This window comes from Miniopterus natalensis, chromosome 17 (genome assembly GCF_054644295.1).
Source record: "Miniopterus natalensis isolate mMinNat1 chromosome 17, mMinNat1.hap1, whole genome shotgun sequence".
Taxonomy (NCBI): Eukaryota; Metazoa; Chordata; class Mammalia; order Chiroptera; family Miniopteridae; genus Miniopterus; species Miniopterus natalensis.
Window position 1 is genome coordinate 14,946,760 of NC_142097.1, and position 26,859 is coordinate 14,973,618.

Sequence of the window (26,859 nt, forward strand, 5' to 3'; positions counted from 1 at the left end):
TTGGAGGTCAAAACACCCCACCCTTTGTGGTTCCCTGTGACGATCCAAACAGGGCATCTTAAGCCAGCTCTCAGGAAGTCTGTCCATAATAAGAGCAACAGCAAACTCTTTTTTCGATTATAAATTACGAATACTTATTTTAACCACATAAAGTGACTTCAAGGTTGTTTTTTTTAAAGGGGCTACAGAAAGAGGAAAGAACAATATCTAAGTTTAGCTTAATAACAGTTGTTAGCGACCGTTTTTATCAGTGTCTTTATATATGTTATTTTGAAGTGACAGTAATAAATAACCCTCTTTTTGGGGTTGGCTCATCAAAACAGGAAGAATCCTAATCAGAACAGGGACAACACAGTTTCTGGCATGGTCCCTACTATCAACACAAGTTTAAAATTAAACGGGCTGTTCATCAATAAAGGATCTTTTTTTAAATCCTCACACGAGGATATTTTTTCCATTGCTTTTCAGAGAGTGGAAGGGAGAGAAAGAGAGAAACATTGATGTGAGAGAGACACATCAATTGGCTGCCTCCCGCATGCACCCAGACTGAGGTACGTGCCTTGGCCGGAATCGAACCCAGGACCCTTCAGTATGAGGGCGGACGCTCTAACTACTGAGCCCAACCAGCTAGGGCAGCAAAGGATCTTTACCATGTTGGTAACAGTTCAATTGCACAGTAATTTCACTTAAGAGAGCCATAAAAATTACACTTATGAAAATGTACTAAGGAACCGTTCAATAAAGCAAATTTCTCTTTGCAATGGTTCTGGACGAGTAAACACTACAATCACCTGTGGCCCCTCCAGCCTCGCTCATTCAGCATCTCCAGGCACCTGCGTGTGCAACGAGAGCCCCAGGGATTCAGATGCACTCCCTCAGCTGAGAAACAGGCTCCGTCCTCACAGAATGCACATGCAGCACTCAGACCCCATCAATGAGACATTTAACATGCAACTTCTACTGACATCTGCTGACTCCTTGGAGATTACTGATAGTGTAATCAAAAAGCAACTCCCCTGGCTGTGACCACCGACCTGCAGAACACAGGGCCTGACATCTCAGTGCCATTACGGAGAGACCCAGAAAATGACTCCCCATGAACGAACCGGAAAAGAAGTGTGGATCTGCAAACACCGAGTGACAAGAACCAGGTGCTGCGGCCCACTGGCTTTCCTGGTCGATGGCTTCCCTGGCTGAAGTGACTGTGGTGTCAGGAGACAGGCCACTGCCCCTTCCTGCTCAGGCAGGCAGAGCGTGCAGCCTCCATCAGTGCCGCTGCGTAACTTCCCTGGACCGGCGCGGGCAGCGAAGTCCACCTACTGAGCCGCCAGGGCTCCCCCGACACCCCCCCCCCCCCCGCCCGCTCTTTCCCTATTGCGCCATCTTTTCCTAATTGAGCTCAGCTGAAGGCCACACCTCGCTCTGCCACCACTTTCTTCTCGGCATTCTCGAGTCTGAGATGCTCACTACATGAGTCAGGCTGACCAGCAAGAACGCTGGAGGCTGCTGAAGAAATGAGGCCCAGGGCGAAAGCTGGGCAGGGGCGCGGTGCAGAGGTTACGGTGGCAAGTCAGAGGGGAGGCCCAATCAGGTTCTGGTCAGGTTTCCAAACCTTAGCGTTTCCTACTGGGCGGCCGTCACAGGTGACATGAATTTTTAGACTTCCTCGATCCTGAGTGCTATCTGCTATCCCAGTTTTATCCTGAGGCCCGATGGGGCATTCTCTGTACAAAGCTCCACCTTCCTCCTTAGCTCTCACCCTACCTGGCCAAGAGACTAATTCCTGAAGGAATGCTGGGACCACCAGTTCCCCGAGGCCATGGTCACAGCTGAGGGGGTGGTTTCCAGGGAACCAGGCCATTCGGTTAGCCACATCTCCAGTGCTGTGAGGCGGTTCTCTCCCGCAAAGCTGTGCTGGCCCCCGGCCCGCGGTGAACAGGACAGGCAGGTCCGGGTCAGGGTGCATGAGGCGGTATTTAAAGTCAGTCTTCCGTTCCTCAGGTGTCCATGGACCTGGGAGCTTTTTCGTTGATAATAAAGTAGTATGTCACCCTGGCAGCACACATCGCCTTCGTTGTTTTCAGATAATTCTGCAAAGAACTCTGGATTTGAAAACGGATGGGCAGGAAGGGAATCAGAGGGTACAGCCTGCTGGGCTGTCCCATAGCTTCACCTGAGGTGAAAGCCTAGGAAATTTTTTCTAGGAAAACTTCCTGGTTTCCCCTCACAGGAGGCTCAGGGTGGGAGTAAAGAAATGGACAAAATAACATTTCTACATCATGCCAGTCAGCACGGGGCTGCCCCACCTGGCCAGGGGCCCACGGTACAGAGCACCTGCTTCCAAGGCCTGGCACATACAATCCTGGGTGAGACACACAGAGGATCTCCCCTTGGATGTACGTAGAGAGTGAACTGAGGTTAATGAGAAATGAGAAAACAGGGAGAACTTGGCCAAGTGAAGTCCTAAAAGCTGAATATATACTCAGACTGGGACTCATGGGGAAGAGAGCTGCTGCTCCCATTTCCTTCATAAAGAAAGGCTAGTTTCCCACACTTGGATCTGCCACTTCATTAACTCGGGCCCCAGAGCCAACCTCAAGCAGCAGCAGATGGAGGAAGGGTGAGATCCAGGCTTTGTCACCCAAGTTGCCTGGATAGGAGCACTTGGGGAAGGGGACCACATGTCAGAGGGTGTGGCTGCAGAGAGAGGGAGGCCATGGAGTGACAGCTGGACCAACTGAGAGCAGCCCAGAAACCATAGTGAAGTGCAGGACCCCTCACCCAGTCTTCATCTGCTGCAGGAACCAGAGACCATCGAAACTGCCTCTGATAACCTGGCCCGTCCTGGGCTTCTCCAATTAGGACAGGAATCAAACAGGGCATGGGAGAAACATTAACCACCTAAATGTCCCAGGAAGTTTCAAGATAGACAGTCAGAGTCAGGGTGAGCACAGGAGAGGTGGGGGCTTCCAGGGAGCTGTGTGCCGAGGGTCATTGGCCGGTGCTCCTACAGTCTCTTTTTAATTAGTTTCTCTAGTTTGCGGATGCGAGAGGATTCCTGTTCTGGCGTGGGAGCCAGCAGGGACAGCGAGCTGGAGGCTTCTGGCCCTGCGGGCGGGGTGGGGAGCCTCTGGCGGAAGAGTTCCAGCATGCTGCTCTGCTCGCTCCTCTTCAGCCCCTGAGGTTGAGAGAGAAAGGGGGACAATGTGAGGTCTGGCCTAGGACGGCCCGAGGGGCAAGTGCAGCATCTGGGGTGCTCTTAGCCCAGGGCTGCAAAAGCACAATTACTCTGGGCTGAGGATTAGCACTTTCTTCATGGGGAGTTATGGGCCCTAGGCAGCAGCCTGGGAGAGAAGCAGAGGAAGGAGAAAAAAAAAAAGGATTAAGGTGGGAGAGAAAGAAGAGGTTGAGAGAGAAGAAAGGACAGGCTGACAGGGTGGGGAAGGTAATACTCCTCGCCATTCCATTCCTCCCACCGAGCAGTGGTTCTCGACTGGGCAGGAGGCAATCAGGAAGTTCATATGCTCAGGATCCTTCTTTCAAAGGGCTTCTTAGCATTCGGTTTGCAGCATGGGGCCAGGCATGTGCACTTTGAGAAAGCTCCCTGGGGCCCATATCCCACCCCCCAGTTAAGAACCACTGGTGTGAGAAGGCTGTGCATGTGGACAAAGCAAAACCCTGAACTAACCTTCATGTCCAGTATCTTCTGGAAGGTTTCCGTGTTGCAGTCCGTGAGGAGTTTGATGTAGTTGTCAACAAACACCACCGGGGGTTCATGAGGGGCCATCACTACCTACAGGGAGAGGCAAGAGCAGGCTCTCAGGGAAATCTCGTGACTGAGGGACAAGCCGACCACAAAGTGGACTGTGCGAGACACCCTTCCAGCAGCAGCAACCCGTCCCGGTGGCCTATTTCATCTGAACATCCGTTACAGGCACATTTCCTGAAGGTGCTGAGTCACAGCATCACCTGGACTGCTTTTAAGTGCAGATTCCTAAGTCCCTCCTCTGAAGATTCTGAGGGTCTCAGTGAGGTCCCAGGTGATTTTTAAAATCATTTGGGACCCACCCCCCGGCTTTGTTCTGACCCCTGAGCACCAGCTCAGAGTGGCGAGGGGCAGTTCACTCAGAGACTCTGCAGAAGTGTCTAAATGCCATTCTCCCATTTCAAGTCCAAAATTCATGATGCAAAGATAAAGTCACATTTTTTAAATAAACATGAAACTTGAATGACTCTCTTTTTCAGCTATTAAAATATACTCAAGATTGTTTTTCTGTCAGGGAATAAAATCAAGATCTCTTCAGCATGTGTTTGCTCTCACGCTAATCTGGGGACACTGGTGTTAATTATTTTATAAATATTTGTGCCTAAGGTACAAATTCACTAAGGGAAATGATTTATTATACATTTATTAGGAAACATGGAGAAAATATATGTTGTTTGCAAAAAGTTAAAAAAAAGAAAAAAAAGGAAAAAGAAATTCTCTGCAGATAATTTGCAAACTCGGCTCTCCTCCCTGGGGAGTCGACCAGCTGCAGAAGAAACTGATGATGAGGCTGCTTCCAATTTCTTCAGGCCACAAGCTCCAAGTCTGTGCAGAACATGCCCCCCCCCCCCCCCCCAGCTCCCCACTGTCTCAGGTGCCACTGCTATGTTTCCCTCCTGCTATCATCAGTGTCGCTTTGTTTGGGAGACAACCCGAACAGGCCCTGGAATTTTAAGAGCGTTTCCATGATAGTTCCATTTGCTCTCTAACTTTCTCCCTGCTTCTCAACGAGCACAGGTGAAAATCAGATGCAGGTGCTTAAGGCTTCAGGCCTTCGAAACATCACCCCACATAATATTTTGTTAAGTGGGGCTCTAGGAAAACCCATTCGCTGATTAGAGTCAGTTATGAAAACATCTGTTCGGAGTTCTTGTAAAGTTGCAGAGTTTGGAAAGTCAATGAGGCTTATGTGAAAGGGAGTAACTGATAGTTGGGCCGGAAATTCTTGCTGAGAAGCAGAGACCCCTGACTTAGACACTGATTCACAGAGACACCCCACCTAACTCCCAATCTCGGCCAAATCTTATTACAAGGGAATCCTATTACAATGAAGAATTCATTAGTCAGGAAGATTTACGGACCCCCAAGGAACTGTCTACTGATTTTCAACAGTGTCTGATGAGGCCAAAATCTAGTCCTGCCAAAGAATGTGGACAATCCTTTGGGACTGGCGGGGATAGGCCTTGATCTGTGCTTTCAAAACCAGTACTCCTTGGAATAAGCAATCAGGCAACCAGACCCTTTTAGCAGAAACCCCAAGGAAGACACAAGCCCCACCTTGAGGATCATCTCTGCCCGGGTCATGCCTTTCACAACAATCTTAGTGTAGCTGGCAGGTGCCTTCCTCACCACCTGTGAGCCAATGGAAGGTAGATCGAGCAGGACCATCTTCAGGGAATGCGTGTCCAGCAGCAGCTGTGGGGCGAAGCAGAGTATTACTAGCCACTTCCCAGGGACACAACACTCTTTGTACCCATGCTGATTAATAACATTTTCCTAATCTTAAATGTAATACATCCTCACTGGAGAAAATTTGGAAAGTAAGCAAATATAAAAGGAAAAACATTAGTTATAATTCCCATTACCCAGGAAAAAAATAGCAAGAAGCCACAGTAAAAATGTGGTATAATTCCTACCAGTCTGTGTGTACATATAAAAAACTAGAATTATACTATACATAGTTTTATGACCTGTTTTTTCCACTCAATATATGAAGTTTCTAAATTCTATTTTCCCATCTTAGCAGTCTTTTAAAGTATCATGATTTGTAATGGCTACGCAGTACTCTGTGTGTAACTTTAACATAGCTAACCATTCCCCTATAGTTTGTTTCTAGATTTTTATTATTATAAATAATGAATGCTGTGCTGAATGGCTTTGTACATATAATTCCAGGTCTATCCATGGCATTTCCTTAGGAGAGAGTCTTTGGGACAGAACAAGGGATAAGGACATTTTTGAGGTTCTTGATCATATCTTGCACTGCTTTCCAAATGGAACATACCTGTTTACATCTGCCAGTAGTGCAGACTCACCCTCACTGGCATGGAAAACCATCATAAAAATCTTGCTTACTCAACAGGCAAAAATGGTACTCAGTACTGCTGCATTTTGAATTTCTCTGAATGCTAGCGAGGATGTCGGAGATTAAGCCAAATTTAAACATTAGTCACCTAGAACAATCTGCCCTTTTTTTGTTGCTGTTCTTTCAATGCTAATTATTTGGAAGGATATCAACTCTCCTGATTGCCCACCAATGGCCAGGAATGATGCTATGAATGTTTCACCTCATTTACTATTTAAAAGACCCTGGCTAGTAGGTATTTATTGTTCCCATTTTGTAGATAAGAAAATCAAAGATCCAGAGGTTAAGTAACTTGCTAAAAGTATCTGCAGGAAGGATGGGGTCAGGTGAGGAGGAGGACAGGCTGTGTTCCACCCCCAGCGGCCTCGGCTGAGCGCCTCAGGGCAGGGTTTGCGTAGGCCCCGCTGTTTCCTGCTGGCTCCAGGTGTACTGCTCACCTGCTGCTGCTCGTGGCAACCAGGTGGCATTGAAGTGGCTGAAGCCTAAAATACTCTGGCCTGTTCAGACGGTTTAGGAGGCTGGAAGCACATGCCCACTAACCAGACAAAGGCAGCAGTGGGCTGCGAGTCCCGCCGCCGCCGCCACCACTCTGAGGATCAATCTCACGGTCAGGCCAAGGCCTGCTCCGCCTACCACTGCCCGCTGCTCCGGGAAAGCCTTGCATAATTATAGCAAGCGGGATGCGACGGGGCCCCTCAGGCTCTAGGACACTCCCTGTACTTTCCTATGGACAGAGAACCAGTGACTAAAGATAGACACTGAATGGTCATGGTGATTATAATTTTGATGATGGTATAAAATTTGGAGAACATATCAACGTTTTACTTGGAATAACTTAAGTGGAAATATTACTTTCAAAAAATGGTAAGGTATTTGACAAACTGATTTTAAAGTTTATATGGAGATACAAAAGACCCCAAATAGCCAACACAATATGGAAGGAGAAGAACAAAGTTGGAGAACTGACATCATCCTGACTTTAAGGCTTACTATAAAGGCACAGTAATTAAGAGAGCATGGTATTGGTGAGAGAATAGACAAACAGATCACTAGAGCGGAACAGAGGACCCAGAAACAGACCCACGCAAATATAGTCACCTAATCTTTCACAAAGGAGCAAGGCAATACAATGGAGCAAAGAGAGTCTTTCCAACAAATGCTCCTGGAACAACTGGACAACCACATGCAAGAAATAAAAAAATAAAAGAAAGAATAGACCTTGCACCCTTCACAAAAAGTAATTCAGAATGGATCACAGACCTAAATGTAAAATGCAAAACTACAATACTCCTAGAAAAAACCTAGATAACCTTGGGTATGGTGATTACTTTTTAACTGTAACTCCAGAGATATAATCCATGAAAGAAATAATTGATAAGCTGGACAGCATTAAAATGAAAAACTTATGCTCTGCAAAAGACAATGTCGAGGGAATGAGAAGACAAGCCAGAGACTGGGAAAAAATATCTGCAAAAGACACATCTGACAAACGACTGTTAGCCAGCAATCCTGCTCCTAGGTATTGACCCAAAAGAGTTGAAAACTTATGTCCACACAAAATCCTGCACACAGAGGTTTTTTACAGTTTTATTCACAATTGCCAGAACTCAGAAGCAACCAAGGTGTCCTTCAGTAGCTGAATGAATAAACTATAGTTCATCCAGACAATGGAATTAATATTATGCTTAAAAAAGAAAAGAAAAGAAAAGAAAAGAAAAGAAAAGAAAAGAAAAGAAAAGAAAAGAAAAGAAAAGAAAAGAAAAGAAAAGAAAAGAAGAGCCCTAGCCGATTCCGGTCAAGGACATGTACCTCAGTTGCAGGCTCGGCCCTGGTAGGGGCACAAGTGGGAGGCAACCACTTGATGGGTCTCTCTCACATGGGTGTTTCTCTCTCTCTCCCTTCCACTCTCTCTGAAACAGCAATGGAAAAAATATCCTCGGGTGAGGATTAGGGGAAAAAAAGCTATGAAGTCATGCAAAGACACGGAGAAATCTTAAATGCATATTGCTAAGTGAAAGAAGCCGATCTGAAAAGGCTACATACTATATGATTCCAACTATTCTGGAAGTCAAAACTGTGGAGACAGTAAGAAGACCAGTGGCTGCCAGGCGTTGGGGATGGTGGATGAGATAAACAGGTGGAGCACAGAGGGTTTTCAGGGCAGTGAAACAACTCTGTGTGACGCTGTAATAGTGGATAGTTACCATTATACATTTGTCCAAACTCATAGAATGTACAACACTAAGAGTGAACCCCAACATAAACTATAGACTTTGAGTTAATAATGATGTGTCAATGTAGGTTTATCAACTGTACAAAATGTATCACCCTGGTGGGGCTGTTGATAATGGAAAAGGCTATGCATGGGTGGCAGGGTAGGTATATGGGAACGCTATATCTGCCCCTCAATTTTGTTGTGAACCTTAAACTTCTCTAATAAAGCCTCAATTTTAAAAAATGGTGAGGAAGCCATACTAAGGAAAGAGTAATTTCACACAGTAATGTGGCCAATGGCCTAAACTCTGTTGGCCATTCAACTGCAGACCAGGAAAGTGCTAGGGCATTTGGATTTTTCTAGGTTTCCAGAGATGAAAATTTCTCCTTTCCTAGTACTTGTATTTTGAAAAAGCTGTAGGCTCACAGAGAAAGGTACCCAAGCATGCAGAGGAGAGGTGAGTGTAGACTGCCAGGGGCACGTACAAAGAGCTCAAAGTCAGAACACTTCCCAGAGCCACACTGGAAATGATCGCTGCTCTTCCTGAGAGGTAACCCTGTACATGCCTCTAAAGAATGAGTATGCTAAATTCCAGGTAGATCAAACAGCTAGATATAAAAAGAAAAACGTTAAGAAGAAAATAGAAATTATTTTCATTACTCATCAGTAGAGAAGAATGTGAAACCCAAGAAAGACTGAAAAATCTATTACTTTAAAATAAGTCTATATCAAAAGACACAGAAACAAAGTAAAAAGGCATAAACTGGGGGAGAATATCTGCAATACTGGCAAAGGAATAATATTCAGAACACATAAAGATTTTTACAAATCCATAAAAGACTAGCAAACCCAATAGCAACAGTAACAACAATGGTGGGACAAAGATCTGAACAGGCAATTCACAAAAACAGAAACTCGGTGCTTACAAGGCATGTGAAATGATACTTAACCTTATTAGTAATCCAATAAATGCAAATTAATACCACAATTGTATACCATTTCATACTCATCAGAGAGACAAAAGTAAAAATGTTGATAATACCAAGTGTTGGCATGGATATGGTATAACAAAACTCATACTTATGATGAGAATATAAATTAGTTAAAGCACTTAGGGGGAAATTCATATATATGTGTGTGTGTATATATATATATATATATATACACACACACACACACACACACAAAGATACATACATACATATACATATTTACTTGAAGATATGTATAACCCACCACACAGTACTCATACTTATACCCTTTAGAGACATTCTTGTCCATGTTAAAAAATGTTTCCTGCATCCACTGTTTGTAAAAGCAAGACTGGAAACAATCTGAATGTCCATCAATAGTAGAATAGATAAACAAATGGTGGCACATTCATGCAATGGAATAGGATACTGAAGTTAAAATGAATGAACTCAAATAACACACATCAACATGGACAAATCTCAAAAAACATTGTTGGGGGAAAAAGCAAGTGGGGAAATGATATGCACAGTACCATTTTTATAAAGCTCAAAAATATGTAAAACAAAATTACAAATCATTTGTGAATATATGTAACATATCAAAACGCATATGGGAATGATAACAATCAAAATCAGAAGAGTAGTTACCTCTGGGTATGGAGGGAGAGGAATGGCAGGATAGGGTCCCCTGGGGGCTTCAGCAATAACTGTAATGATTTACTTTATATAAAAAGGATCTAGAACAAATGTGGGACCATGTTAAGATCTGACTGAGTGGTGAGCTGGTATGCTCGACATTATTTTCTCTACTTTTATTAACAGGAAATACTTCTTTCTTATTTTTTTTAAGTATGCTATTTGAGGCCTGGTGAGGTTTCAACTTTGTCTTCCATGTAGCAAATTTTCAGAGCCTTGTCAAAAGTCAAAGCCGTGTCTTAGAATTATTTGTTGGTAGGAAAGAAAATCAATGATTGTATTTTAAAACATATGGGGATACTTCCTATTTTTTCCTATACTTTCTACTTCCCAGGGATATATTATATGTCTAAAGAACTGTATAGACTTAAGTTACAGAAAGAGTTTTGAATGAACCAGACATAATTTTCTACTGTCTCCCATATCTTGAGATACGACATTTTCAATCCCTGGCCAGCCAATAAAATTCTGTCCACACCAGACAGCTGAAGAGATGGAAACCTTGGTCTTAGGTTTTATAAAAAAACAATATAGTCAGAAAAGGCAGGAGCTAGTCTGACAGACTTAGCAGCTGTCTGTGGGAAGTGAGGGTGAAAGGCTCCATTTATCATGAAAATCTGCTGCTTTTCACCTCTGAAAATAGCTAATAGTTCATCTCCTTAGGCATGAGGCATTGGGCAAGAGGGGGCCATCAGCCAAATTTGTTTGAACCCCAGAGATAATTTCTAGGGTGGGGTGGCTCATGTTATTAAAGGGTGAACTGGGGTACAGGGCTGGCCGGCATGCTATGCCTGGGAAAGATCATCATCACCCAGCAATGGAGAGCTTCGAGGGGTTTGCTTCTTAATGCGCCTCCTACTCAGGGAGGGACACCATGATCAACGGCTGTGATGAAAAGCTTGAGTAGATAAGATAAAGGCACACTCCTAGGAGTTAAAGAACCATACATGTGCTGCAAAGTTCTTCAATGAGGTGACACAGAACAGCCCGTTCAAGATCTGACAAATGGATGGACCAAGGTGGGGACATGCCCTGTTTCTTTTTCCTTTTTCTTTTTTAAAAGTTAGATATAACTTTCATACAATAAAGTGGACAAAGACCAAACATGTAGCTTAAAACACGTTTATATGTGTATATACCAATTGCCTAAGTGATGATACAGGACGTCTCTAGCATCCCGAAGGCTCCCATATGTTCTCTTCCAGTCAGGGCTCTCCCTTCCCTCCCAACAAAGGTGACCACTCTTCTGCCCCCTATTGCTGAAGATTAGCTTACTGCTCATTAACCTGCAAGGAGCATTCTTGTACATGCCATTTGGTGGTCATATGCTCTCATTTCTCTGGGGTGGAATCTGCACAAGTGTGGAACTGCTGGATAGTGCGGAGGGCATGTGTTTATTAGCTGTAGTAGAAACTGCTCAACAGTTCTCCAGTTTGGCGGTGCCAACTTCCATTCCTACCAGCAACGATGAAAGTTCCTGTTGTTTCACATCCTCACCAACACTTGTTATTATCAGTCTTTTTAATTTTAGCCATTCTGATATTATGGTGATTTTAATATGTATTTCCCTGGACGATTAATATGTTTATTGGCTTTTAGATATCCTCTTTTTGAAGAGCCTAGTCAAGACTTGCCACTTTTCGATTAGTTGATCATCTTTTTCTAATTGACTTGTTAGAGGTTTTGTCATTAAAAGGAGTGCTTAAAAATCCTCTGCCACATTGAGGACATTTACCGAGACTGGGACCTGAGAATAACCACGGTACTGTTTCATTTTTCCAACTGCCATGTGTACACATCACCTGGTTCTCTTTTTCCCTTTCCTTGGCGTTTGGGCTTTAAAAAAAATCCAAAATTTGCTTTAAACATATTTTTTTTATATATGGTTTTGAATTACGTGAATTTAAAAGTCAATATAGTCAAAATGCGGTATATCCACAGAATGGAATATTATTCAGCCTTAGAAAGGAAGAAATTCTGAAACATGTTACAACATGGATCAACCCTGAAGACATGCTAAGTGAAATAAGCCAGGTACCACAGGACAGATACTGTCTGGTCCCACGTGTATGAGGTTCCTAGAGCGGTCGTGCTCAGAGAGACAGAAAGCGGAATAGTGTTTGCAAGGAGCTGGGGGGAATGGAACGAGAAGTCTGTTCAATGGAGCTGCAGTTGGGAAGATGAAGGTCTGGCGGTAGACGGTGGGGATGCCAGGAAAACAATGTGAGTGTACCTAATACTACTGAACTGCACACTTAGAAATGGCTCCAGTGGTAAATTATGTTTCACCATAATAAAAAAGTCAATGTGAGATATAAAGATAACCCAAAGGAAAATAAGATAACTTCATAGATGTGAAAGATATTGCTTAAATATTTTAGACTCCATATTATGACAGACCTAGGAGGGGCGTATGAGAGTGTCTGGTTCAGTGCTCTTTGTTTTGTTTTGTTTTAAAGATTTTTTTAATTGATTTTTAGAGAGAGAGGAAGGGGGGGAGAGAGAGAGTGAGAGAAACATCAATGTTTCTGCATGCCCCCTATCAGGGATCGAGCCTACAACATGGGCATGAGCCCTGACTGGGAACTGAACTAGCAACCTTCAGTGCATGGGACAACGCTCAACCAGCTGAGCCAACTGGCTGGGGCTGGTTCAGTGCTCATATTTGAACATAAAGAAACTGAGCCCAGAGCAGAGTAGCAACTGCTTTGATCAAAGGGACCATTAACAGCAGAGGGAGGACTGGACCCATGCCTCAGGGTTCTTTTCCCCACACCATATGGTGCTGCTTCCTCTGGGGTAAGTTTGTGTGAATGGGTTCCATTTCCGCTGTGCGCTTTAGTCATAGGTACCATGGCCATAAGACTAATTAACGACCCTGAAAATCCCACAAGATTCTCTGAAAATCACAAACTAGCAAGAAGCATCACAAATACTGGTATGGTTCAGTTCCACACGCCCCTGCAACTGCTGAAGAGGACTCTAGGGCCCAAGATAAATAATTCACTTTATACAGTAATCAGGAAGAGAAGAAAGAGCAGGAATATGTCTCCTTCCCTATTTTCAGCACAAGTATTAAATAGAATCTAAATTTAGGATCTAGTACCTTTGGGGCAAAGCAGAGGCATCTGAGATTAGGCTAAACCTTAGCTTTGCACGTGACGGTTTTTATTAAAGCTTGAATTACAGCCACTACAAGACTCGAGGCAGATTCTATGTCAGTCTATGGGCATCCCTTTGTTAACATCCTGATTCCTACGGTTCTGCTGCCTGAGTGATCACACCTCAAGCTACATGACTGCCTGGGTTTCTAAGCCGATACTCATGGAAGACCCGGGCCCAGCTAAACCTGAACTTTACATGGGATTCCTGCGAGGGCCACGCTACCCTTTCGTTCCCACCCATACCCTCCCCCAGGCTGGGCCTGCTGAGGTCCATGCTCCCTACCACCCACTCATATTTGTCTGAGGTCTGAGAAAGTGCAACTCTACTTTCACAGATGGTTTCTCATTCACGTCTCAAAGCAGGAGTCAAGACTGGCTAAACTGATATTTTTCTGAAGATGTGGGGTTTGAGTCTGAGCTGACTTTTTTAAACATTCTTTTAAAGAAGAGAAAATCTGGGGAAAATAGATATGATATTGGGTTTATGTGATGATATGGAAATACCATGGTTATCATACATTAAATCAGCTAGCAAGGCCTGGGCAAGGCTGCGCTCCCCTGGAAACAGGTTCCCAATGAGTCAACTTTGTGTTCCAGTGACTTCATCATGTCTAGAGACAGAAACCAGTGACTGAGAACGCTAAGGCTTCTTCCAGATCCACCGACCATGATCGCTCCGCATCCTCTCTGATTATACACAACAGTGAAGTGAACAGAATCATTTCCCAGTAAATGTGCCTAAGAAACATATACTAATGAGACATGTTGGGGCATCAGGCTGCTATTTCTAATGGAAAGAATTAGTTCTATGCTCATGACATGCAAGAGTCAAGAATTTCAAAACACGGGAACACTATAGACACAGTGTTGAAATCTATGCAACCTCCCAGGATGTTTTCTGAGACAATACACGGTGGAGCAAAAGTAGGTTTCCAGTTATGAGTACACAGTTTATTCCTGTTATTATGTATTAATTATTGTATTATAACTGAAAATCTACTTTTGCCCACCCCTGTATTTTTGACTCTGGTTAAAGCTGGTCAGCCAGACAGCTGGCAGCAAACATTGGCTATGATGTTTCTCTGCAGGGAGGTGGGAAATGAAAGCAGAAACACAGTCATGTCCCTGGTGTGAGTGACAACTGGCATTTGTTGAGGGCTTGCCTTGTGCCAGACAATGTACCAAGTACTTTAGGTGCATTATCTGTGTGATCCTGAAACTACCCTGGGAGGCGGTGCTAGGATTATCCCCATTTTATAGATGAGGAAACTAGGGTGCTGGGAGGTTAAGTAACTTGTCTAAGGACAAACAACTGCTACATTAGGGATGGGATTCAGCCTGACACCTCTGTAACTCTGGAGCCCATGACCTTAATGCTCGCACCATGCTACCTTTTCATAACCTAGGAAAACGGCCGTACCACCCTGAACGCGCCCGATCGTGTCATAACCTAGGAAGGCCACTCACTCACAAAAAGAGAACAAAAGCACACTGCACATATCAGATTCGAGAGATTCTCGATATACACAGAGATAACATCTCTGCTTTCACGCTTTGTGAGAGACCCGTGGTGCACGGGAGGACATGCCAGTTTGCCATCTTCCTGAAGCATGACGCACCAGCACAGCCAAGAGCCCAGGGCGGGGGAAGGCCACTGAGCTGGAGAGGGCCAGACCCGTACCAAGTTGACTAATTTGATGGAAGAACAGAAGTTATAGAAATGGCTTGAATTATATAACCTTCTTACTTAAAAATGAAGTTTGAGTTCTTTCAAATACAAAAAGTAACTGAAATAGGTTCACTAAGTATTGCTAGGTAGGGGCCTGGAGAGATTTATTTCAATGACTATATGAGAATCATTTATGATCAGTTTATATGTAAGTAGTTTATATAGTTTATAGACAAGTAGATGTTTTTAGAGAATTAGGGGCTGAATATTATTATTTCTTTTACACAGTAGCTTAAACTGCTCTCTGAACTCAAACTGCTCACACTTCGGGTAGTCTGAGGAGGCAGGAGCTGAAAAGGGGTGACTGCTGTAGCCTATAACTGAATTCATTAGTGCTGAGCTGATAGGGCCTATAAAGAGATGTCTTGAGGCACAGAATCCAAGTGAATGGAGTGGGGTTAATCAAGGAAGGCTCCTTGGGGGAGGTGAACAGAGTTTCTTAGTACCAAAAAGATAAGCCTTTCTTTGTTACTCTCAAGTGGTCTCTGCCCCAGCCACGTGATCCAAAATCATCACAGCCTTTGTTGTCACCTCTGCCTGGACTCTTTTCTCCTAGTCCCTCTCAAGCCCCAGCTCTCAGAGGAGCCCTTTCTGACCATCGAATGCAAAGCCATTACTCCCTCATGCAGCAAAGACTCCTTTCACATAACCTAGTTTTATACCCTTTAGCATAGTTCTAAACTCTTTGTTAAACTGTATATCACCTGTCTTTTCTTACTAGAATGTAAACATTATAAAGGTGAGATCTTTTCTGTCTTGTTCACTGCAGTATACCCTGTATCTAGAACAATGCCTGGGTACTTAGTAGGTGTTTAATAAAATTTTTTACATAGATGAATGACTGAAGTAAACCATCAGGTCATCATTCTATGGCCAAACAGGGGAAATCAACTTTAGTTCTTCAGCAGATCTTTACTAAAAAGATATGTGTTTGATCTACGACCAAAGCCATAAAGAAAAGACCCTACACCAATTTTACCTCACCTGTTCTGCTCCCACCATGCTAATTGGTTTGCACTTGAAGAGATGGGTGATGAACTTGGGAATGAAGGAGCTGTGGATAAAAAAGAAATGACAAATTAGGCTTATTCTGTCTTCTGTAAAGAACTGTAGAAAATCTGTTAAGGTCCCACTTCCTTCCAGCAGGAAACTGAGAAATGAAGTAGACACTTCTGTGGCCTACCAGCATCCAATCCTTTCTTTTTCTTTCCAGCCAAAGCCCTGGTGTTATTTAGGTATACCTGGCTTTGGGACACCAGGGAAGAGTTGAACCCTCCTAAACTAAACTACAGAGCTGCACTCTTATTAGCCTCAGCCAGGCAGAGTGTGGCATTCCCTTGGTAACTGTTATTGATCCTGAGATGGGAATATGACCTAAGCCGGCCCAATCAGACTGGAGGGAAGGATTTTATTGCATGGCTGGGGCAAAGACTCTCTTCTTCTTTAGGGTCTTCTTGTATCTAGTTATAAAAGTAGCCATTTTCCACCATTCTGAGGATGAAGCCAGCCCCAAGGAGAGCAGAGGAGGGTAAAGAACCTGGGTCCTTAGTGACATTGCTGAACCACTGAATCAGCCATCGTTGCGTTTATATGAAATAAAAAGTTCTGTACGAGTCAGTTTGAGTCAGGGTTCCTATTACTAGTAGCTGAAAACATCCTAATAGATATGAGAGTGGAATATACATGAGGTAGTTATTGGATCTTAAATGTAAAAATAGGAAATAATTGTTAAGGGGGTAACTGTCAGATCAGGAACAGAATATATGACCTCCCCCAATTTACTGGGGATTGAAGGGCAACCTGGGTCAGGTGAACTGATAATGATGCCAGTTTGGGGAAAGGGACAATGAAATTTTAATAGATCAGGGAAACTTTTTAGAAAAAACTGCAGAGGCCCGAGTAGGGAAAGCTGGGTTGTACAGGCACAAAATGGAAAGTGTGGGAACTAGAAACGCCTATAACCAAGGCCAGGTCCAGAGCGACAGACCTGGAGGTATCACAAGGTCCCACGACCAAAGGAGGCACAGTGCCAACAAAGCAGGATTTGTAGGCCGAGACAAAGGCTGGCTGGCAGTCCTCTTCTCACTCTTTAAATGATGCTCTCAGGCTTGTGACCCCTTCCTCCTCGATCTCTCTTGTACACTTGCTGGCTATCCCACTGGAATGGCCCACCGGCACCGCAACCCCAGCGTATCCACCACTCAGCCCCGCCCCTGCATCCAGGCTCCGAGGACTGGATCTCATCTACCTGGTCACCCAAGTCAGAAACAGGGAGTTACCTCAACCCCAATATCCAATCAGCTACCAGCTCTTCCCCTGAACTCCCATAGCCATCCCTCCAACCATTCCCACCGCTGTTGCCCTTTCTCGCTTGAGCTGTTTCCGTTGTTTCCTAACTGGTCTCCCAGCCTAAACCTTTTTTTTAAAAAATGTTTTATTGATTTCAGAGAGAGGAAGGGAGAAGGAGAGAGAGATAGAAACATCAATGATGAGAGAATCATTGATCAGCTGCTTCCTGCACACCTCCTACTGGGGATCAAGCCCTAAACCCCAGCATGTGCCCTGACTGGGAATCAAACCCTGATCTCCTGGTTCATGGGTCAACGATTAACCACTGAGCTACGCTGGCTGGGCCAGCCTCATCCTTTCTAATCAATCTGCTGCCAAAGAAATTTATTTAAAATGCAAATATGATCAAGGCCTTCCCCTGATTAAAACTCTTGTAAGGCTGCAGGCAAGGCCTTCCTTGGTGGTCTTGATTCCCTGTCCCCAGCCTCACCATGGTAAGCCCTGGCACCCTATACTTCAACCGGCGAGCTACTTGCAGCTCCCACGATTCTGCAGGCTACGTGATGCCTCTGTGCCGTTGCTTACACTGTGCTGTCTGCCTGGAACGCTCTTCCCCACGGCCTTGAGGGTCAGTACACACACATCTCTTGGACTCTGCTCGAGGACATCTCTCCCATAAAGCCTTTCCTCAGTCATCATATTCCTTCAACCATATTCTACAGCGCGTCCATGGACCTCCAGTCTAACATCTAACCTATTTTATTATACTTATTTGCTCCCATGTTTGTTTCCCTCCACTCACTGTAAGGCAAAGGAAAATTGGGACAGACGATGGCTATAAAGTCAAAGCACTCAATTCTGTGCCTGAGACACAGCAGGTACTCAACTGAATGCATGTTGAATAAATAATAAAAAATACATTTTACCCTCCCAAGCATGATAAAGAGATTTGTCTTATTATTTCCATTACTGAGTGGAGGAGAATCAGCTCAGCAGACAAGAGAAGTCACTTAGTAGTTTCAATCAGGGGGGTGATGCTGACATCTAACTAGGAAAGGCTGTTGCTGCAGAGACCAAATGGAGGCATTGGTGGCATTGGTGGGATAGGAGAGTAAGTTAAAGGGAAAGGAACTTAAACTCCAGAGATCTGCTGATCAGGAAGGAGAACAGGGACTATTTAGAAGGGAGTCTTCAAACCAGAGCCAGGCCAAACAAGACAGCGAGACTGAGTTCATGACTAACTGTGAAGGTACACAGTGTATAACCGCTTACTTTCCACTAGGGCACACTTCGGCTGTGCCCTTGAACTGGCTGTGTCTGCTGGTCTACTGGGGGTGGGCTGAGGAAGTCCCAGCAATGTGGTGGGTAACTGCTAAGTGCTTCCCATCCCCTTGGGGGGGTGGCGGCGGCTATTGCTCTTGGCTGGGGAAACCCCCACCTCTGAGGTTTCTAGTCTTCCCCTGGGATTCTAGGATGAGAGGGTACCATGGATTCAATCAGAAAGCCATTTTCTAGATCACGGCCTAAGCTTTTCCAGATGTGAGAGACGGCCATCCTATTCCCAGCTCACCCAGTATGGGCTTCGTCATAAAACTAAAGGGCTCTGAGACAGTGTGAGGCTGGTGCCGGGACTAGCCAAGCAAATTCACTCTAATGTTAGCTCAGTCAGACCCCCGTGCGACCACACTGGAGATGTTTGGCCACAGTAAATTTTTACAGAGATACTGTTTCTACCAGGGGCTCTGGGGAGTGTCACCGTGTGATTTATCAGCCATGCTTTCAGCACACACTAATGAGCAGCCAGAGAGCGAAGGGAATGTCAATCCCGGTTCATCTGCCACACTGCAAACATTAACGCCTCCCCAGAGAGGCCACTCTATCTTTTCTTGACAAACTGGAGACTGAAGCTGACGCCACAAGCCACTCCATAGCCGTTGTTCCTTAGGGATGTATTTGTGCGGGAGAAAGAAAAGCCTTAATTGAACACAAGCAGGGAGATATTTGGGGAAGACAGAAACTTGGAGCCCTAAATCACCCTTTGGGACTTGGATGAGAACCGCCTAAATACAGTAGCGCGGACTGGGCTGACCTTCCTGAAGCCCTTTCCTGAGAAGTTTGCCAAAGTGCTTGTTTGATAATTGGTCAGAGGAGGCACTGACCCTCTACGTTGTCTGGTCTTGGGGGAAACAGTGCTACAGCCAGATGCTGACTGGCTGGCAAAGGACCAAACTATTTCCTTGCTCCGACACATTGAGCCAGAAATGGCTGCACACAAGGATGTGGCAGGAACACATGCAGCTCAGTGCTGACTCCCTCCAGCCTGGTAACAGAGCTCCCTGACTCGCCCAATCTAATTTCTGGTTCCTTCTCTGGACTCAAGGACATTCACAAGTGGCTAAATTCTGGCAGCCACAGTAATAGCTACTATGGGGAAGGAAGAATAGAAGACTCAAAAGAAACAGAACTGATGATTTCTATCCTTAAAAAGCTTATAATCTCATTGGAGAGACAAAATGTATATAATGAAATCACAGAAAAAGAATTTTAATTATTCAAATAGGTGGGTGGGAGGCAGGGACACCGTTATGTCCACATAATTCAAAATAACAGGATCCCCTCCTCACATTTCTGTTTGCCTTGACGTGGTTGATGACTGCACTGCTGTTACTGTTAACTATGACTTAGTGGACTTAGTTTTATTATGCTTCTTTTGAGTACAAAAAAAATAAATTCATTTGCCTGCTGCAATCAGACCAAGCCCTAGCTAGAGGGTGGGGACACCTGGATCATGAGCATGGTCCCAAAATAACCCAGTGATGAGAATGTTCCAGGACTTACTTTGCAAATTTAATGCAGAACTGAGTGAAGTATTTCCGTGTCGAAGCCAGGTTGTCGCGGATGATGGGAACGTTCTGCTTAATGTGAAGAATGACGGAGGTGACATAGGGGCTCTGGTCGCCAACGTGCTCCACGTTCTGCCACTGCATCTGAAAACGGAGGCAGGAAGGACAAGTCTTTAGATGTCTCATAGGAGGATAGCCTTACCTGTTACCAGGGAAGGGGCAAGGGGAGTAGAAATCAGGCCACAGCTTGCTATCACAGCCACTGTCTTGGTTCGGGGACTGTGTCTTACCTGGTAGGTAGTGGCCGACGGTGAATAAAAACAACTGCGCCCACCTTAACTCTGACAGTGAGGCGTGACTCGGGCATCCTTTCCTTGCCTGCCCCCCTCATGCTTGAAGCAGCCTTCCCTCCCCATCTAAGTGGCCATCTGCTACAGAAACCCTCACCCGGCAGGAGGCTGGGATCCGAGTCTTCAGTCAGCTGTTCCACCAGAAAGGGACTGTGGGAGAGCGGGGGGTGGGGGGTGGGGGCACATCTACGTCTGCGCAGACTGGTAGCCTGGGAGACCAGAAAGGTGGTTGGGCTACATTAAATGAAACCCAGGCTAGAGTTAACTTATGCCTTTCTCTCAAGTAAATTGGAAGAAGTTTTTCCAATGTTTTTTAATCCTCACCTGAGGACATGCTTAGAGAGAGGAAGAGAGCGAGTGAGCGGGAAAGAGACAGAGAGAGAGCGAGAAACATCAATCTGTTGCCTTCCACATGCTCCCCTACCGGGGATCAAACTCGTAACCCAGGTATGTGCCCTGACCGGGAATTGAACTTGTGACCTTGCAGTGCATGGGAGGGCGCTCAGCCAATTGAGCCACTCCGGCCTCGCAGGAGGAGTTCGTGTTTTTTTTAAAAAAAGGAAACTAGAAATGATATGTGGTGTGAGACTTGCTTCCAAATAATCTGGGGTTGAAAGAAGTAGATGAAACAAGATTAGTAAAGCTGGGTGACAGATACACGAGGCTCATTATACTGTTTTCTCTACTTTTGTATATCACTGAAATTTTCCATTAGAAAACATTAGATTCTCCCTCCTAAAACCTTTGGGATTATGTTGGAATTTCAATCAAAGGAAAGGAGAGACGCTCTCTGGCAAAACAGAGGGGCAGATCAGAGGTTAAGACAGTGACAGGGGAACAGGGTTGGAAAGACGCACGGGGACTGTGTGGATGGCAGGGGCGCAAGAGATGAGCATTACTGAGAGAGGAGTGATGTAGCCCTTAACCAGGCTGTGGACAAAAATGAGACCTGCTGAGGAAAAGCAGAGAAGACACTCTGGAAAACATCTACAGTGCAATGGAGAAAGAAGCGATGCTGTAGTGCCTCTTTCCCCTTGGGGACGTACAGGAGAAGAGAGGTGGCTAGGCTCCGGCTCCTGGCCTGCCCGGAAACTGGCAGGGTGGGCACTCCAACCCCGGACAGAGTGGGAATGTGCTGGAGGAACTCTGCTGAGTCAGCCTCTCAGAGCGGAGCTGGGCTGTCTGTGAAAAAGATCCTGAGCCAAACACAAACCATATAATATGTTCATAGAAGGAGGGCAGTAGTTCTGAGGCCTTGATGTCTCTGGCAAGAAAACACTATTTTTATAGAGCTCTTGGGGAGAGGAAAAATTCAATACTGAGAGAACTTGTTTAAAGGAATAGTACATGGATGATTCCCCAGCTCCTGGGGAGTTCAAGTGCCTTTATGTTTTGTCCTAATGTTTCTTTAAGTCAGCAGATATTTGTATTCTAAAGCTTCAGGTACATATAAGCACAGAACCATAAAAAAGCAGGAAGGAACCTCCACCTTCATTTTAAGATAAGAGAACCAAGGCCCAGACATTAAGTCTTGCTCAAGGTTTCACAATGAGGCTCCAGACAGAAAAGGTCTCTGATTTTTTACTGGGGAAGAAACAGAAATAAACACCGGGGAGAGCGTGGAGAGTCTAGCACAAACTGCCTTTATGTTCTAATGCTTTGCTTATGTGTGATATTTTCCTCATCTTTTTCATTTTATTCAAGAGGCTCCGTTTTCCACCTGACGTTAGCGATCCGATCCATCCAATGAGCATCCTAGGTGACTTTAAATGAGCTCACAGGACGAGGCCTGTCCATGTCTGCGCTTCATCTTGTTTTCCCCGGCTCCGCAACAACACTCGGAGCGGAATGCTCCGGGTAAACACAGTCAACTGGGAAAGGAGCCTGATACCTGCACCCTCCGATTGACATGAAGCGCTTCCATAGTAACGACTACTGTTTTCCAAGTTGGCAGCATTTTCTATTTCAACACCTCAAAAAGTGAGTAAACAATTGTCTAAACATTACAGCTCTCCCTTAATAGAAGAGGCCCACAAAGGAAGGCAGTGACATGCCCCATCACTGGTTACAGAGCAACTCTGAAGCAAGACGGAGCAGGGGATGTGGGACTTCAAGTTCCTGCGGGTGAGCTAACTTCTCTTTTTCTTTAAAAATTTTTTTAAAATATGTTTTTATTGCTTTTAGAGAGAGGAAGGGAGAGGGGGAGAGAGAGAGTGAAATATCAATGTGAGAGAGAGAGACATTGATCAATTGCCTCCCATACACTTTCCAACGAGGGATCAAACCCGCAAGCTGGGTATGTGCCCTGACCGGGAATCAGACACTGCCCTGACCAGGGATTGAACCTGCAACCTTTCAGTGCATGAGACGATGCTCTACCAACCAGGGCGAGCTAACTTCTCTTGAGTACCACTAGCCTTGTCAGTGCCCGCATTTGGAATATATGTGAAAAGACCTAATTTGCCTTAATATTAATTTAATTTAGCCAGTTATGATGCCATTGGTCAAGTTAACAGAGGTATTAGCAGAAGTCAAGTGGATTCGTGATTTTAAGTTTAGTCAGTTTAATGAAGTATTGAAGCAACTTAAAGTACTGGAGAACACAGAAAGTTAACATCACGTTTACTATTTTATTTTTAAATTGCAAGATATAGTTAGCAGTGAATCTGTTAGTCATTGCCTCAGATGGTTGATGCTTGCTATAATGCATCTTGGAAGACTTAGGTTTGGGGTTGTAAGTTGAATGTCCCAAGACACCTACATGAGAACCTACTATGTGCAGGTCGCTTTGCCTGGCAATTTGCACACATCATCTCACTATTCATACATGATCTCATATAGCTCTCCTAACAATCTTGTAAATGAGGAAACTCAAAAATCTCAAAGAGGTTAGGTGACTTGCTCAAAGTTACATGGTTGGTAAATGGTAGAGACAACCCAGATGTGTCTTAAGTCCCAGTAGTGCACCAGGCTGCTTCCTAGACACTTACTAAAAAACAATTACCACACACACACACACACACACACACACAAATAAAAGCACTTAGTTCAGGGTAAGTCCCAGTTTCTCCAGGAGAACTAATGAAATATACAGCAGTCAAGCAAAGTACTCTTTCAAGAAAAGAAAGAAGAGCGGCTTGCATTGGAAGAACAAACATCATGGAAAGCCATCCATAGAAATAAGACTCCAAGTTTTCTAGGTACATGTGGCATTTGACATTTGCAATTTACCCCTCCATACTTAAGCTTTCCCTTTTGTGCTTTTTGTTTAAAGGGTGGGTGGAATACTGCTGGTACTATACAAGCCACAAGGAAAACAGCTTGCAAAGAGGTAGTAACTAGGATGTAGGGTTGATAGAAATGCAAGCAAGGAAATGATCAAGATCACAATGCTAGAGCCTCCAGGACCCCACATGTAGCCACAGGAAGAGACTGTGGGGCCCAGGACATCACCACTGCCCATGGTTTCTGCTTGCTCGAGGTTGATGTTGACACTTCACCAGGCAGGTTGGGGAGATAACCACTTCCTATTAAGAGCCCACTGTAGCAGAGAATTCTGACCAAGCCACTCATTAGAGAGCAAAGCCCCCAGCTAGCCGACTATGGAACTTTGTTTTCTCTATGGCTATACGAAGCTCGGAAAGAGGGCTCCTGAGAAACAAATTTTCCTCAACTAAAAGCCTCAAATTCCCACCTCTTCATTTTGATCATGGGACTAGAGATATACAGAGCACAGACTCAGACATTTGGATTCTGGGAACATTTCAGGCAACTGGAATCTAGTATTTTAGGTTAGGGTGCTGGGACACCGGCCCCAAGCAGCTACCTTGGCTCAGGCACACACGCGCGAGCACATGCACACACTTTAGTGCTTGTCTGGGTTACTCTCACTCACACAACAAGCATTTGCTAAGTTTATAGGTACCCTCTGAATGTACAGAAGTAGACCAAGCATTGTGTAGGGAATAAACACAGAGAAGGAACATTTTCCAAGCACCTGCTATCTACCAAGCATCATGACTGACATTTTCACACTAACTTGCTGCTTATAGTAACGCAGCAAAGGAGGCATTACTCCTGCTTTATACATGATAAGACAGGCTAGAGGACAATAAATGACTTGCCTATTTAAGCATAACTGAGAAGTTAGCAGGGCTGAGATCTAGAAATTGGTTCGTCTAACTCTAAAGTCCATGTTCTTTCCATTTTACCATGTTGGTTTCAAAAAGAAGTGTTATCACCCTAAATGAACTTGGAATTAGCTGAAGGAACTGGAGCAAACAATCTACATAGAGCATGAGGTTGCACATATGTAGATGATGCGGGACTGGGGATGGTGGTGCAGAGGAGGAAGAAGACTCTCACCACTTCGATCAAGCTCCAAGGGGAAAATCAAGAAGACCCAGCACAGAAACTGGAGTAACAAAGGCTTTAAATCTATCTTTTTTCCCCTCACTGCTCGGCAAACGGAAAGGTGAATTTGTACAACCTTTCTCAAAAGCAATTTGAAAAAACGTATCAAAAATCTTAGCATTTTACATAGCTTTGATCTCTGCAATTCCCTTTAAGGCAATTCATCTGAAGTTAATAATTATGAATGTTTAGAAAAAAATACACACACACATTCTTATACATAAAGTTGTCCATTGCCAGACTGTTTATAAATGGGAAAAATTGAAAGTAACCTAAAAACTTATCAAAAGTGAATTAATTACATACATTTTAAGGGAAGGAATAGATTACACTACTCAAAATGAGGAAATCCGAAGTCTGCCAGTCACGGGTTCTAATACTGTCTGTGCAAACTGCTAAGTGTGTCTTGGGCAAGTTACCTAACCGCTCTGAGCCTCGATTTTCTCAGCTATAAAATTGGGATAATGATAATACCTAAAGTCTATATAGTTACTGAAAGGTAATGCATAAGATATTTTTAACATAGTACCTGGCATGTATTAATTTCATGGTAAATGTTAACTATTGTTACAATTTTAACAATAAATACTCTGTATTATGGGCTACTATGCAATATTGCAGTTCTAGGTTAAATGACAGAAAACTATTAAGACCTGTTAAATGAGCAAAACAGGTCCTAAAACAGTGTGTAAAGTATGAACTTATTAAAAAACATATATTCATTAAAGAAGCTGGAATACATCCATTAATTGGAATCATGGGTGATTTAAATTTTCTTCCTTTCAAAAATCTGTGTTTTCTATAATGAAGGTTATTTGCTTTGGTCATAATGAAAAAGAATCTCTTTTATGAAAAAAGGAAGGAATGCTTTGATTGTAGGTGGAAAGTGAACTGGAGAATTTCTTAACCACGCAGTCTGTGGGCCTCCTGACATAGATCTACATTTTAATGACTGAGGAGTGTTGTAGCTATTTCAGTGTCTTTGGGGGATGGTAACGCAGCCTCCTAAATCAGTACATGTTCACAATCTTGAAGCCTAATAGAAATTACATGCCAGGTTATAAGGAAATTTAATTGGTTCAGTTTCTTCTTTCTGTTTTTTTCTAAAACTGCCATTAATGAGCAAAAAGCTAAGTGTGTTTGATTTTAGAGGCTAGATTCTTCAACCTAGTGACGTGTGTAGCCCTAGGAAAAAGGACAGTGAGGAGGGGACCAGGGGACCAATGGCCCCTTCAAAGGAAGCGATAAAATTTTTTAAAACAAAATCCTACCTGTAAAGCCATGATCAGTCATACTAATTCCTAAGGATTTACAGAAATTACATTTAAAAAAGAGAACTCTTGGTGTTTCCACCAAAACACTTCAAACAACTCCCTTTTTCAAGAATCAGGAGTCTTGGTTTTATTCCATTTCACTGTTATAAAGCTCTATGGCTTTGGGCATATTATGGAAAAGAAAACAAACAAACACACCAGAATGACAATTCATTAGTTTTCAGGGAGAAATACACAAAGCAGACTGGAATTCTTGGGTTGGCTGCTCAGCCCATTTTCTCCCCTGTAGGAAAGTCATGGTGTCAGACCAAGAAAAACTGAAGGCAAATACCTAACAGGATGCTCTCGAATGCCTGGAGAGCTCATAATCAAGTAAGCACGAACACTCCCGTGAACCTAGCAGTACTGGGCACACATTCACTCACCGCTCTTCCGCTCTGTAAGCAAATCACTTAAGCTGGTTTTGCCTCAGTTTCTACATATTACAAGATGACTTACTCCTATTCTGTATGTATGATAAGGTACAACCCTGCACAGAGAGAGGCCTGAGTTTGAATCCTGGTTCTGCCACCTGCTAGCTAAGTGATCGTGGACAAGTAACTTTTTACCACCTCATAGAGCTCATCTAAGAAAATATGAGAGGGGAAAGTGGTCCGAACGGTAATTATAACATAGCTTACCAGCTACACTACTACAATCTCAAAGTTACAGTTTCAGAGAGGCCACTAAATTCTCATATTTCATTTCCTCCCCATGGGCCTGGACTGTTTGAGGCCACTTGTGC

The 26,859-nt window shown here is 44.1% G+C and overlaps 1 protein-coding gene across 1 annotated transcript in view; it reads right to left on the reverse strand.

Moving 5' to 3' along the window:
- Positions 1-1,934: 1,934 nt before the first annotated feature.
- VPS53 (VPS53 subunit of GARP complex) overlaps positions 1,935-26,859 on the reverse strand; it is a 120,637-nt gene continuing 95,712 nt past the window's right edge. Inside the window, exons 18-22 of the mRNA XM_016201992.2 lie at positions 20,034-20,182; positions 15,891-15,960; positions 5,324-5,461; positions 3,689-3,793; positions 1,935-3,178 (exon numbers count right to left, since the gene is read on the reverse strand). Of these exons, the coding sequence (XP_016057478.1) occupies positions 3,008-3,178; positions 3,689-3,793; positions 5,324-5,461; positions 15,891-15,960; positions 20,034-20,182 (633 nt within the window). The 3' untranslated portion in view covers positions 1,935-3,007. The remainder of the gene's footprint in view (positions 3,179-3,688; positions 3,794-5,323; positions 5,462-15,890; positions 15,961-20,033; positions 20,183-26,859) is intronic.